Source organism: Clinocottus analis, unplaced genomic scaffold (genome assembly GCF_023055335.1).
Source record: "Clinocottus analis isolate CAN_PGR_092001 unplaced genomic scaffold, fCliAna1.0.p SCAF_2, whole genome shotgun sequence".
Lineage (NCBI taxonomy): Eukaryota > Metazoa > Chordata > Actinopteri > Perciformes > Cottidae > Clinocottus > Clinocottus analis.
The window spans coordinates 20343423-20358658 of record NW_027175931.1 but is presented as its reverse complement, the minus strand read 5'-3'; the positions used below and the strand labels follow the sequence as shown (position 1 = coordinate 20358658).

Sequence of the window (15236 nt, the reverse complement as noted above, 5' to 3'; positions counted from 1 at the left end):
ATCGGCGAGAAATGCAAACGTGATTGAAATATATAGACTGGGGTTCTATTCGGAGAATGTCACAGAGGCTCAATCCCAGACTAGACAGAGCTGTTATTGACTTATGACTCTTTGTTGAGTCATAATTCGGTTACTATATTTTTTTTTTTTGCTGATGCAGATTGTTTTTCAGGATTTCTGCAGCATGGTATTATACAAAGTGTAACACAATATGTCAACACATGAGCACCATAAAGTTTACATGATAATTATTGGAAAGGAAATACGAAAAAATCTTCTTTTTAAAGTTCGCAAATTGTATTATTGATAGAGGCAACACAGCATACACTGGAGCAGATGCACACACACACACACACACACACACACACACACACACACACACACACACACACACACACACACACACACACACACACACACACACACACACAAGTCCCAATTCAGACAATTTCACCTCGAGTGCAGATTGTTGCTTCATGTGGTTGCAATTATATTCCTTTCAAAACATTCTCAGTAACCAGTTCCAACAAAGACCGTGGCCTCTTGTGGTCTGGGTGCAAGAGGAGAATAAGAAGCAGGGGGGCACGTCTGCCTACTGTGCCCCTGAAGAGCCTTGTGAGTTTACGTGAGTTAACATCAACATATAACATCACAGAAAGTCAGAGGGCATCAGCCTCTGGTCTTCTTTGCCACAGATCAAAACTGTCACTCGTAACGCCTTCAAAGTTACGATTCTATATCAGTACGTTGCCTCTGAATAACCCCGTTTTTAATTTACTTTGCTTAAAAGAATACTAGTATTGTCTCTCCGGCTATTGGCTTGGATGATGACATTTCAGATTGCACAACATTTCTTCCCATAGCTTCACTAAATCTGGGACCAAACAACAACATCATACAAGCAGTGGTGAGCCGTCAGGGCCTGCTGAGCCTTCTCTGCTGGCCTAAACAGAATCACAAAGCTATAGCTATTTTATCATTCAAAAATGTTCACAAATATACCATGTATTCTAATTATTTTTCCCTATTAGGCCTCGGTCACGGCCAAAATATGAAAAGCCACAGTTATATTGCGTATAAGTGTAAAGACCACAGAGTTTATTAGGGAAGTGTCTTTTACTTCCACTTTTAGCAGCGGACTCAGAACATGTATAGACTGTGTTTTCTGTATAACAGCAGCAGATTAGCAACAGCTACGTCAGTCCATTGTCCGCGTTCGTAGAAAGGTCGAAGGGCGGATCTCCTCTAACCCCGGCAGTCGGCAGTAAAGCTGAGCCCGGGGAGTGAAGACGGCGCAGGTAGCGCTCACAGGCAGCAGCTGCACGGCCCAAGGCCACGCATTCAGCCAGCTCACACATAAATGAGACTCGGAAAGAAAGGCTAAGAGCTCTCGAAGGCTAACTACTCTAACTATTGCGGGCAAAGGTTGATCATGTCATGAGCCCCGTCACTTTGACTCAAGTCAGGTACAAACCGACTGGGCTACACTGTGGCTCCTCTAGAAGGTTGAGATGCAGCGTGGGTATGGATTATTGGATGTTTCTAAACATATGTTGAGTTAGCACTATTAGCTGCGTTGCTAAATGCTCAACTCCTTCATGTCTAAGGGTCCCTCTCTCAAACAGGACAGTGAGAGCACTTCAAGCATGTGCAAATGTCAGCATGTCCTTGATAAAGCGCTATTATGGTAAGACATTCTCTCTTTCCCAGCACGGTCAGAGGGGAGTTGCTAAAAGCGGAGTTGATGGACTTCAAAATGTGCTGTACCAAAAACACTCTTCACACACCCTCGCAGAATCAGCGTGACAGAAGTATGAAAAGAAATAAAAAGCGTCTTCATGCAGCACTCTCAGCGGGAGCTCACATCACATCCTAAGGCACCCTGTCGGACTTTCAGTTAGACTTCACCCGGGGCACGCTACAAAGACATCTCTCTGTGCGACGGGCAGGATGTGAGGTAGGTTGGCAGCATTTGGGATGCAGAAGATGCAGGAGATTGTTTTTAAATAGTAACGCCACACTAATACATATTGCATAAGTAAGAACACCTTATTTCAGCCCCAATCAGCATTGCAAATCAGAAATTGAAGTAGATATTCCTGATAGTGTAAAACATGTACTGTTGCATTCATGTACTGACCCTTGCGTATGCCTGCATAGCTGCTGGAGAGGCCATTCCTCTTCTTCCTGTGTCTGTACAACCAGATGCTGAAGACCATGAGGATGATCCAGCAAGCGGCTCCTATGCCTGCTATGAAGGCCGGCTGCTTGACCACATCTGAGATTTGCTGGGACAGGGGGTTCTCCTGGTTCACGGTCTCTGTCATTCGCCCAGACGCATCTGAGGACGGGGAATGGAGGAGACGCCAAAGCGGGATTAGAGAGGATAGAAAGAAAAAAAAGGTACATTTGGTGGTATAAAATTGGAAAGCGCGAGTGAAATGAGGAGATTTAGGAATGTGAAAACAAGAGAGAAGAAGGAAAGAAATGTTGCTTAAAACCTACAGCTTAAACAAACTGGGAAAAGCCTGAAATACAGAACATATATTTGGAATAAATAGCACAGTACATACATATGAACATTCCAAAAAAAAAGTGATTGTTCATCTCAGCGGGTGTCTATGAGGCCGGGTTGTGGAATTGGAGTCGTTTCGCTCTATTATTCAAAAGGCTTTCATCTCAAATCCCAGTCAACAATGGCAGGTGAGCAGACGAAAGCAACCAAAGACATTCAAACAGAGCCTGTGCGCCACGAGCCCAATGGAGCCGGATAGGAAACCACGGAGAGGCAGCGCTAACAGCGAGCAGCGGTGGATTCCTAATCATATAAATAAATCCAATGAGATCATCCTCAAATACCGTAATTAGCTAACTCGGACACATCTGTGAGTAGCCGAGGTGTGAACGCCTTGAAGCTGTTTCTGCTGTGAAATGCACAGTGTTGCGGCACCGTCTGAACGGGCTGCTCACAACAACTCGCTCTCGGTCTGTTTTTCTCATCTGTCTATTCTCTCTGTGCTTCTCCCTCATGCGTGATACATGAAAGACTTCTTTCGGGTTGCCCCAACCCCCGCCATTCTGAGATTTCTTCATGTTCGTGTTACTTTGTCTTCATCTCTTTTGCTCAAGCCTTTCATGTTGTAGCCACTCTTCTCCACCAACTCCCGAAAGCCGGAGGCAACAACACTTTCCCCAACGAAACCAGCTCCCTGCCTTTGCCCCTCCACATCCCTCTGTCTGTCTTTGTCTCAGTCACTCGGCCTGTGTCTCCATTCCGCTGCCTCTCTTCTCACTCTGTCTTCCCAATTTGTGGCTCTGTCTGGCCAAGTGAACGGAGCATGCCAATGTGACTAAGCAGCCCACAAGGGACTGTACAGGTATCTAGGCTGCATGGGATGACGCGTACAAGCTCAGAGTGTGACAAATGCATTTGGGCGAAGCGCTGGTCCCTGCGGCACATTGTTCCACTCCAGTGTTGGAACATGGCAACAATCACCACAGGAACTCTTCAAGGGAGAGGAATTGTATCGGTCACAGCCGATGCTTCTTCGTGCCCATCCCAACCCACTCGATCACACATTAAAAACCAGATGGAGTTCTCTCTTTTTCTGCCTTGTCCTGCTACTCATGTGTCTTTTTCCTGAGCAGAACAACTCATAGATTTGGGGACTAGAAACGGACAAAACATCTCAAACTATCGGTCCGTCGACTCGAGAAGGAAATAAAAAAATGTATAATATAATTACAACACCTAGCACCACTGCAGACTGCCCTGTGTTTCTTAGCATTAATAACATGTCAAGTCCGGAGTGAAGGATTCATTTTTGCTGTTGCTGAAGGTTGGAAACATTGCATCCTTGACTGGAAAGCAAAGCAGGGCGGGGCCGCGAGCTCAACAGCTGCCACACAGGAATGCAATGTGACCACGTTGATCACACAGCAGCCAGCTCGCGGAGCTAAAAGCCATTTGTGTGCTCTAAAAACTGCAAAAGTTTCCTTTCATTCAAACTCATCACACTCATCCGTGGCAAGTTTGATGATGTCTCAATAACAGTCATCACTTCAATTGCTGTTTTTAAGCATCGCTGCTGATAAAGAAAGGGAAGACAGGCAGAGGCTTGGACATGTCCATGACAAAGAAAGGAATTACATAATAACTGCTCGTCATTTCAGCAGGACTGGATTAATGCCATGATTATTTGTCAGATGATTGGGTTTCATTGTCTGTGAAAGAATTGCCGGAGGACAAACGCATTGAAACCCAGAAAATGTATCTACTGAAAGAAAAAGAAAAATAAGCTGATGACCTCCTGTGAGAGAGAACGAAAGGTTGTTTGTACCCACCGAGCTGGAAGAAGGTGATATCGCTCTTGACCCCTGGACCCGCCCCGGTGCTGGCTGCTACCTCCACGCTGTAGCGGATCCCTGGGGCCAGACTGGGAATCAGCACGGATGAGGCTGAGCCGTCAACTGTACGGTTGATATGGTACCGGCTCTCATTCCCCAAGCACCAAATCTGCAATAACAAAGACACAGAGAGAAAGTGGAGATGGAGGCAACGCTGTGATGGTTTCTTGACAACATTCGGTTTGTTAGCTGCCACCAATCTGTGTCCTCTTAATTGGTCGGTCCTGCCATTGCGACATGTCGGCGCGCTGTGGGTATTGTGTTACATCTCTGAAGTAGGAAAACATTTTACAAAATGGCTTTATGTTCTACAGGCCGGGCTCAACACAGGGTCAGTATTAGCTGAGGTAGCCATAACACGTCTCAGTGTAGCCTTAAGCCAATGGAAAACAAATGGAGATCAGTAATCACCTCCATAACCCAATTTCAGCAGAAGCTAAGTGCTGTCACTCCCAGGAAGGAGAGTGGTCTCACAGGCGGACTCCAACCAGGGCCACAAAGAGAAGCATACATTCGCCTCAGCATGAGGCCTGAAGACCTCCACATGCTGAAGAACTGACAGTCTGCTTTCTTTACCCCCACACCTCCTCCCACCAGCTAACCAGGTTAACATACACACTTCCTCGGGGTCTGTACTATATGTACTATACGTGTGCGTGTGTTTGCACTTCCGTGATGGAACTACAAAGCCCTGACATTTTCTGTGTATCTTAAAAATTGCGGTAAGTGGAAGCGCCGCTAGGGAACAGAGCCCGGTAATGAGCGGGGAACGCTCTCGAGCTGGACTTAAAAACCATGAAATTACTCTAAAGCCCCATCACCAGAAAACATTTACCTGGGAAATTAACAGCGGCTTAACTTTTTCACCGGCTCTGCCGCATCCCCGCCCCCCTTCCGCCACTAACCTATATTTCCTGTGACGCCAAAAAAGGCTTTCCAATTAAAATACAGGACTGCCACAGCATAACGTGTGAGTGGATGCCCTGTCCACAGTGAGGTCATTACAAAGGGAGCATACATTATCAACTAAGAAGGAGGAAAAGGGAACTCATTATCATTCCAAAGAAATGACTGGAATTATAATAGAAGTCTGTCTCTCCTTGGTCATTATTACAGCTTGTTACCCTTCACTGCATACACTATTACCTTTATATGGATGTGTCCTCAAAATCATATCATAACAGAAAAGTTCACTTTTATGTAGTTGGTACACCTAAACTAGTGCATTACCTACTTTGCATTTATATCAGCGGAAATACATTAAAACAAATGTATGTAAACTAATCATATGTATGGAACATGTCATGGGAGGCTGAAACGTTACCCTCCACTAAACACAATGATCTTCAAGCAGCAGCTACAGCCTCACTGCCATGAGAGAGACAAATAAACTATCAATAATTACCACAGATATTTACTATTCACCTTTAGGAGGCCGCAACATGTGTGGGTCTGCTGTCGCCACCAGATGGCACTGTTTCACCACAGTTTCCACCAGCTCCTCTGTTTATGACTCCTTTCCTCTCCTGTCACTGAGCCTCTATCATCACACTGTGGGAGAGCACTGGGGAGTACAAAGGTGCGCCTCAACCAGGAATTCATTACCTTTCCATGTCTGCGCATTGTCTCTTTCTCTGTTATCTGCTCTGTCGGCATCCCCGTTTCTATTTTCTTTGTGCGTCTCTACAAAACAAGTCCCACTCGTTAGGACCTGGGGTAGCTGCTGGCTGTTTTGTTTTTGTGTTACCTTGTACTCCTGGACCACTCCGTTCTGCTCCTCTTCCGGAGGGGGTTGCCAGGAGACCACGATGGCGGTCCCATTGTCCCCGCTTTCCGCCACTGTAACCTCGCGAGGAGGGGCACTCGGGGCTGAGGGGGATTGACAAAAGATTTTTTTTTTAAAAACACACCTTCATACATCAGACATGAATGCAGTCTATGCCTGTCTCTACTTATCACATTTAGCTGAATCTCTATGTGGGACTGATGCTCTGGTAAGAACAAAGGACGGATAATCAAAATGACAATACAAGCGCCTTTTGGGGGAAAATTAAAGCAAATAGCTGTTTACTCAAAACAGACAGGGCTTTCTGATGGCGGGGTGTGTAAATGGCAACCTGCGGTCCAACGGTAATTAAACTGAAATAATTATAAATGCGACATGAAAGACGTAATCACAGCGAGAGTGAGTGCTCAAAAAGCAGGCGTTTTTTTTTTTTTTTTCATGCTTATGGGAGAACAAACATTAGCGTTTAGAGCTCCGAAAACAATTATCAACAAAATTGGGAACAAAGGAGAAGAAAAAAAAAGATCAAAACACTCCAACAACATGCAACATGCAGACACTCACTAGCGAGCGGTCGCATTTCTCCTAACTGGTCGCGACAGATATAAATTTGCAGTTGGGTTTCTACCAAACCTCATGAGACTGCCACAACCACACCCTACGAGACGTTAGTATCACACTTGCACTGAAGTGTTGCATTCGGGTTTCCATAGGGCCTTTTAAAGAGCTAAACGTCCACCATGGCATGCTTGAATACACCACATTTGAACATAACATAATCCTGCCCTTTGCCTGCTGTGAACAGCTGCTGTATGCTCTCACACGTGCAAGCTGTGCACATAAAATTGTGTAAACATGAAAACATGCATGCACACATGCAAGCACTAACGCAAACTCGCACACATTCACATCCCCCCCACCTTCTTCCAGCGTCTTGCCAATTTTGATATCACTGTCTGTTCCCTGGAATTCATTGAAGAAGGGGCGGATTTTGAAGTCATATGTGACTCCTTTCCGAAGCTGCGGCACGACGGCGCTGTCCTCTCCGGGGGTCCGCACCTCGAACACAGCCCATTCGCTCCTCTGCAGCCCCTCCGGCGAAGGCCTGTACATCACCTTGTATCCCTGGATGTACTGTGACTGTTGCTCCACCTTGTGAATGGCACAGGAACACAGACAAAGACGGTGTCAGCTTGACTTGATTAGCTGCTTCGCAGTCCAGTGGAAACTGATAAAGTAATGGGATAGAATATAGCATCACCGGAAAGCTATGGATTTATGCAACTGATACGGCAGGCATTGGGTTGACTGGGACGCTAACTCATCACATCAACCCTCTGTTTATCCATCCACATCTACATCTCTCTCTTTGACTGTCTCTCTATGCGCCATTTGGAGCAGCAGCGATTTGTGTGAACCGCAGTATGAGGTCATTGGCCAGAGGTTCCTCAAAGTCTGGAGCTGGTTAAATAGGGCCCAGGCTCCCAGAACAGCCTGTCTCATCCTGTCCTGCTCTCCCAGTAGTGACTGGATGCTGAAGTCAAGGAAGAGGGTAGGGGAGGGGCCTGTGGGGGGTATAGGTCTTTGCAGAAGTTGAGAGTACAACAAGCTTAACAGCATCTGCGGCAGCTAAATAAAGTGCTGCTTTGTGATCCAGCATGGTTAGAGAAAAGAGTAACGGCTACCTCGTACGCTTACATCCGTACGACTCCCCATGGAAGGCAAGCAGTACAAGCTAAAGATTTTATCCCTTTTTTATCCCTCCCCCGTAAAACATGCTGCCGGCTCACGTGGTCTTCATTAGCCCGAAAACTGTGCAACCATTTCCCACCACACAAAGGAAAATGTAAAACCAAGAAACTCCACGTTGGGAAAGATTTAACCCCACAAAACAAGGAAACTGTGGCACGTAACTGCAATGTCTCCCCCATGTCATGTTTTTTTTTTTTTGTTGGAACATTCCAAGGAGACAGGGTAACTGGGCAGTAATGTTTTAAATCAGTCTTGACATGTCAGTATCCTTTTCACGTTTCCTCAGTCCCATTCATCACTCACTGTGGCACTTAATACCTGGGAATGTAGGGGTGGCCTTATGTCAAAAGGCACAACAGGGACTGCTCTTCCACAGAACAATATCTACTATAAAAATATATATATATATATATATTATATTTTCTCATAGCATGAACCAGACCAATCAAAGGTGGACATCAGTACTTTACGTTCACCTTGTACCAGTGAAGAAAATCCACCAAAAGCTTCTACTTCTACTCCTTCCTCTTCCACCGATCCGTTGTAACATCTGTAATCCATTTCCACTTAAGAGCATGAGTTGGCCGCCTCTTCCCTCTCACTTGTTTTATTTTAACAGCCTTCAAGTGTTTTCAATCTTGCAATCGCACAGGCTGGCACGCCACACACTGCTATGTGGTAGTACATGGCCGGCAGAAGGATGGACTCCGTCTGGCTTTTGGGCAGTTGAGTGGTCCACTGTGGGCGAAGCCGAGAGTTTTGGTCTCTGGCCAGCAGACCAGTTCAGGCACATGCCAGATGGACCTTAAGAACACTTGGACAGTGTTTCAAGCTGCTTTGTAGTGTCCTTCCTCTGAAGGGTGCTAGGGCGTTAGAACATTAGCTCGACTGAGTGGCCTGACAAATTGACCATGGGGCATATCACTAAACTAACCTCGGAGCTTTAGCGACCGGCTATAGCGGTGAGCCATGTGCCCATCTGTAGCTGGCTGCAGCTGTGTGAAGGAAAATAAGTGGCAATAGTGCATTCATTTAGAGAATTATACTCACTGTCCACTGCACTCTGACAGATGAGGAGGAGAGAATGGTGGGGTTGTGCAGGTGGATGAGCACTTCTCCCAACTCCATTTGGATCTGTCGATGGTCGACACCCTGACTGGTGGGAGGGATATCTGTATGCAGCGGCACGGACATCAAATATGAATCATCCTGTCCTCAACAACAGAAACGTCATACCATTGTTTTTTATGCGTATATCAAAATCAGTAAGCAGTTCCCCACCTTGTGTTTTCACAGCTTCAGTGATAGGACTGGGATCACTCAGCCCGTAGGCATTGGCTGCCCGTACTAGGAAGAGGTAGACTGCACTGGGCTTCAAGCCCTTCAGTACAAATGACTCAGTTTTCACATGCTCTGCCAGGGTCTGCCAGCTGCTGCCTGATGCATGACTGTGGACACACAACAGAGATAATCAAGCTTTAAAAGATTGCGTTAACGCCACGCAGTTATTGTGTTTGCTGAGCGTTGAGCTGAGTGGTTTTACCTGAAGGCCTCTATTACATAGGAGGTGGGCGTGGCTCCAGCATTGAGGTTAGGTCTCCAGGAAAGGGAGATGGACGTTCGGGTAACGTCAGTGACCTCAGGTTTGGAAGGGGCACTGGGGATCAGGTTTGGGTCAGTAGGCCTGTTTGGCTGGATTGGGACTCCAAACTCTTAATGTGGAACAGTAAAGGTTAAAGAAACAGGTCAGAATGTAATTTATTGCTATTTCCCAGTAAAAACACAGACCTTCTTTTTTCACAAAGGAAGATAAGACTATTTCAACATATCCAGCAACCCTTGTCGTTAGAAAACTGATGGACACTCAACCTCACTGTCAGTCTTACCGTGCACCTCTAAGAAAGCTTTCCATGAGGCCTCTCCACTGGGCGTGGAGGCGATGCAGGTGTAGGTACCAGTGTCAACAAGCTGGAGGAAAACAGAGGAGGATACTTGGTTAAATGGAAATGATTTAAACCACAGTTTTGTGAACAGGTGGTCGTCTCTTCCCTGTTTCTGCCTCTTGCTATCTCCCCCCCGCCCACTCCTCTCTCCCACACCATCACTTTTTTGCTTATTGACATTCTGGTGGAGCCTGTAGCAGGCAGCTGTCATTGCCTGATAATCTCAATATCATCTCTTTCAAAGCAGAAACGAAGGGGAAGCAGCTGGAAAGGCCAAGTGGCAGACCATTCCTAGTCAAATGGAAAAGATTTTCACAGGATCATTGACTAATTGGAGACCTTTTTCTCTGTCTACCATCCCCCCCGAGTACCCAACATGGAAGCCACTGCTCTGTACAATAGCTATGGTGACAAGCTGTATGAAAGATATAGGACCTTTATTATTCATACATTTTTAGTTGGATATCAAATGGAAGTTGGGAAATGTGGGACTCATTGACGATTTAGAGTGCAGGATGCATCAGGAACTAGAGTGTGGTCATTTGTAGTGTAGTCACATTGTAGTACAGAGATTACACAACACCAAAAAGCACTTAGAGAGCTTATACTTCTCTCTCTCTCAGGCTGAAGTTCATTATTTTTAGTAATGGAGAATGTAATCTGCATTAGATAGACAATAATGTGGTACATGTGCCAGATTGTGGAGGAAAAAGAGCTGGCCTTTCTCTCACAAAATTATTGGATCGACACCTGGATTTTGGATACAAAGAAACACCAAATTGTTTGTTTCTTGGCTCATGGTCTGCTAATTAAAATTGGTTGACATGTTTTTGAAAGGGTCTGCTAGCTAGCCGGCTAATGAGCAAAACGCAATATATGGTGTATTTGCACAACGCTGCGTTTAAAAAAAATATCTGCTCTGTCAACTGCTGTCAAGGTCTGTGGGTAAGAAAATTAATTCTGTTTTGGTTTGATTGTGATGCGTACTACGCTAAGGGCTACCGTGCTGGTGTGTACACAAAACAAAGAGAGAAAAACACTGAGTGTGAGCATGTCCTGCCAATGACCCTCGAGGTGCGTATTATTTTGTCTAGCAGGCAAAGACATGTATTAAAACTCTATACTGACAAACGCCATCAAATGAATAAAATGAATTACCTCTCGCATCAAAAACATCTTCATTTAAATGTTGTCAGGAAGAAATGACAAGTTCATTAATGCAAAGTGCCTGCGGAGCTTACCAGGCTACAGCAAGAGAGGGATTCAGACGCATCCCCTCCTGCCTGCCTCACAATGGCGGCCCAATCATACTGCAATTTTGTCACCACAAGACATGCCAGCATTCATCAGAACGCCGCAAACTGACGCGACCTCTGACCTGTGACGCGTCCATCTGGAAGACGCGTCAGCACCCCCTACACGTCTCTCCCCGAGAGTGTGTTCGGCATCGCGCAGCATGCCGTCGCCTCACGCGTATGTGCTCACACGCAAACTTACACACGCAACCCACTGTGCTGTAGCCGACTGACAAGAACTTCACACACTCCATTTCAAACCTGCGACAACAGACTGACAGCCCACGGAGGGCTGTCTGCTGGCAGGGAACACATGCTGTATTTACCAACCAGCGGCGGTTTGTCGAGCACATTGTGGACGTGCTGTGGACAACTTTGAAGTTTATTTTAACGGATCGACATTAAAAGAAGCCAAATAAAGATAATCCTTTGTTATTCTGAAGAAATAAAAAGGCCATCATCAAAGAGCTTCAAATGCCACAAGCATGCCTGGGACCTGTGTTGTACATGTACCTTGGTTGATGTTAAAAAGGGATCTGAACGTGTTTGTACACGCGAGCAGGTGTCTTACCTTAGCATAGCGTATCTGCAACGCACTCGTGTCCAGCTGTTTGACCCTGGAGTCATGTGTGGACACCAAGACCCCATCCTTCCTCCACAGGATGGTGGGGGTGGGGTTTCCGGTCGCCACACAGTTGAGGACCACTGTGCCGTCCACAGCTACTGTTTGATTGGTTGGGCCCTGGCGGATAACTGGGGGCGGGCGGTCTGAGATAACTGTGGAAGGAAGAAGGAGAATGGGCAATTATGTGTAGTGGTGGGGCGAGAGGGGGGTGTTTCTGGGAAGGTGTTTGTGTAGCAGAGGCAGAACAAACAGTGGATTCAGACAAATACAGCTCGTGTGAGAAAGCACACAAAAGGCAGAGGATCTGCCAAACTGCGTGTAGCGATGTAAGCATGTGAAAACTGAAAGGGTTGTGGGAGAGGAACGAAATTCAATTTTAAGAACTGGAAACAATTTTCTAATCATTCGGCAGCAGGAGTTAAACTTAGCCAAATAAAAGCAGAGTAATTACAATTAAACAGCCTCAGATACTTCGTTCTTCTTGCTACAGCTCTAACAGACGCCTGGCAATACCCTCGCGAACGCTCGCGGCCAACAATCCCCTGGCCCATCCCCCAGCCGTAAAACACAACGCAGGGGAGAAAATGCTGGAAAAAAAAAAAAAACATCCACCCAGAAGAGACAATGTTATTAGCATGAGGGCGTTTAAACTCCTCCTCCCTGCCTCGCAGCCTGTGAACCCTGAGTGTTCAACCGGTACACAAAAACAACAAAGACGTAGCGAGAAAGCTGGTGTTTGACAGACATAGAAAGGCTGCAATGTGCTGAGAAAAGAGGAGATGAGAAGGCACAGGGAAGAGCTGTTGAGAGACACTTTAATTACATGCACCCAATATTTTTTCCTTTTTTTTTATTTTGTCTCTAATGCGCTATTTCATCAAATTCCTGCTATAGGTTGTCTGCCTCCCTCGGATTATTATTATCATTCATAGCACTATTGATGGTCATTGCTGTCGGCCCCACTGATTTAGTAGCAAGGTATATTCACTGAGGAACAATCAAATTAATTCCTAACACAGGGTAACAGCAACACACGATGTATGTCTGTATGTGTGCAGGGATCCTCAGAGCCATGCTGTGGTGTAATCTATTGGTCGCTTTGTCTTTGCTTTTGTGCTGGGAATGGCGCAATTACTAAAACATTGTCAGCGTGACCTGTAATTACCAGATCTGCCTGCGGAGAAGTGGTAGCCTCGGAGTGGCCTGCTCACTTTAATAACTGTTATTATTATCCAGAGAGCATGACAGAATGAGAGAGCAAAGAGGAGAGCGAGATGGAGCGTAGCATTGTAGGCCTGAAATGAAGACGGACATTTGGTAAATGAAGGGATGAATCTAGGTGTGTCGTAGAGAAAATAATAGCTGCCCAGATCTCTGCGGGAATGGTGGAAGTGAAGCCAAGGTTAGTCTACCGGGCTGACGGGGATTGGCTAACAGAGTAATTAGAGGACCCAAATCCAAACCTCACCACATAGCCACAGTCTTCCAACGGTAGACAGCGGCAAGCCAGCTCTGGAATACCGAAGAAGACATTAGCCAGGGTGAAACCAGCAAAGCCAAGTACTGAGACACAGTCTGGGTGCACAGGCACCAGAGAGTCTCTACCTCTGACAGGAACAGATTGAACAGGCCAGACCGAACCTCACCAACCTCAATTTGGATATTAACATGCTCTTCGGTACAACCACAGCGTTTTCAGATGAACAGCATCATTCGCATGAGCCAAAGATTATTTGGAATGCCAATATTTCTTCAGTATTCCTCCAATTTCCTCTGAGACTTTGCTGTGCGCTGAAACAGTTTAAAAGACGGTTGCTTACCATCGGTGATCTCCAGCAGAGCCTTGGTGAGGACACTGCCAGCAGTGTTGATGGCCTGGCAGCTGTAGTACCCCATATCTGAGCGCTCAGCATCCGTGATGGTCAGGTCCCCAGACTGAGATACAGAAAGCCGGCTGGAGGCTTGAGGAGGTTGGTAGGAGAAGAGCAGGTTCTGTAGGAGATCAAACACAGATCACAAACAGTCAGACTTATATTGACGACGATTTCACTCCAAAATGGCAGAATGCATGCAAGCATCTGTCTTACGATATCAACCATCAATTAGTTATACTCAGAGCTTTAAATGAGTATGCTAGCACGTTTTACAAACGAATAAAGAGCTTTCTTATTTACCTGACTGCCTTCCCGCTGCCAGAAGATGGCTGGCTGAGGGTTTCCGGTGGCTTCGCACTGGAAAGTGACAGTTCTGCCAACCCCAACCACCTGGTTCCTCGGTCTCACCACAAATGCCGGGGGAACTGGAGGACAGCCACGAGAATGGTTAGCCATTGAACGCATAAACAACAGCATAGCGTATTATTTTAGTTACCACAATGTTACAGTTACAAGTAATCTTGCTTATTTAAAATACATTTGACTGCAGCTACTGTATAGTGCCTGTATTGAAAATATGGACTGATGAGTTCAGTCATCCATTCAAAACTCCGTTTGTTTCGTTGCAGATTAACCAGCACACTGATCAAATTCAAATTATAGATGTAATGAATAGGCAAAACTACAGTTTCTCCTATGCCCCCTCATTTGCATGGGCAAGGGCATAGACCGTTCAAAATTTACATGGAAATGGAGAACACATTTGAGCCATCTGTCCATGCTGACACCCTCCAATAGTGCAGGCATCAACCAGGATTGCAGTAACCATGCATCTTAATGACAAATTCCATCTAAGACTAAGTGTGGCGTCAAACCCCAAGGTCATCCATGCAGCTCTGCGAGTGACACGAGGCCTTTCTGGTCTACTAGGCCATCTATGTGAGGACCCGCAGAGGCAGGCCAGTTTACACCTTGACTCTGGAAAGGTCCTCACATTTAAATTTGTTTAATACAAAAGGTGATGTTTTAAATGAAGTCAGGCAGTCTGAACACTGTCCTTTGAAATACAGAAACAATTTGGATAATTTGAATAAGATGGGGTAATGCATAAAAGTGGGAAATAATAGAATGTAATGATACGGCTTTACCTTGGAGGCCCAAGTTGAGCACATTTGTTACCCATTAATGTCCTTTTGTCACTGTTGCCCATGACAACAGAAACATGATTGCTGATTGGAAGGTGGAGAAGTGATGGGAGGAGGATGAGGGGGGTTGTGACAGCTTCCTGTCTCGGTCAGGGCGGTGAATAGGTGACGGGTGACATTTCAACTTACCAGACATGACTAAAAAGGAAACAAAAACAACAAAAAACCCAAAGATGAATAAATAAATAATAAACAGCATGACACAAAGAGGACTGATAAGGAAAACAACAATGTGATGTACATGGATACAAATAGTCGTTATAAATAATTCTACGAGTAAAAGACAAGTCATATATCACCCTCGACTCAAACCCTTGGGACCACAAAATAATTAGCATGGGTGATCAGG

General features: G+C 45.7%; 1 protein-coding gene across 5 annotated transcripts in view; it reads right to left on the bottom strand.

The window, feature by feature from the left end:
• The window catches only part of robo1 (roundabout, axon guidance receptor, homolog 1 (Drosophila)), a 210919-nt gene that overhangs the window by 15634 nt on the left and 180049 nt on the right, over positions 1-15236 (bottom strand). For all 5 annotated transcript variants that reach the window (XM_068584091.1, XM_068584094.1, XM_068584092.1 and 2 more), the window contains 11 exons: positions 13983-14107; positions 13629-13800; positions 11755-11960; positions 9832-9913; positions 9489-9657; positions 9227-9393; positions 8996-9117; positions 7114-7345; positions 6155-6276; positions 4345-4516; positions 2141-2341 (listed from right to left, as the gene is read on the bottom strand). In XM_068584091.1, the coding sequence (XP_068440192.1) occupies positions 2141-2341; positions 4345-4516; positions 6155-6276; positions 7114-7345; positions 8996-9117; positions 9227-9393; positions 9489-9657; positions 9832-9913; positions 11755-11960; positions 13629-13800; positions 13983-14107 (1770 nt within the window). The remainder of the gene's footprint in view (positions 1-2140; positions 2342-4344; positions 4517-6154; positions 6277-7113; positions 7346-8995; positions 9118-9226; positions 9394-9488; positions 9658-9831; positions 9914-11754; positions 11961-13628; positions 13801-13982; positions 14108-15236) is intronic.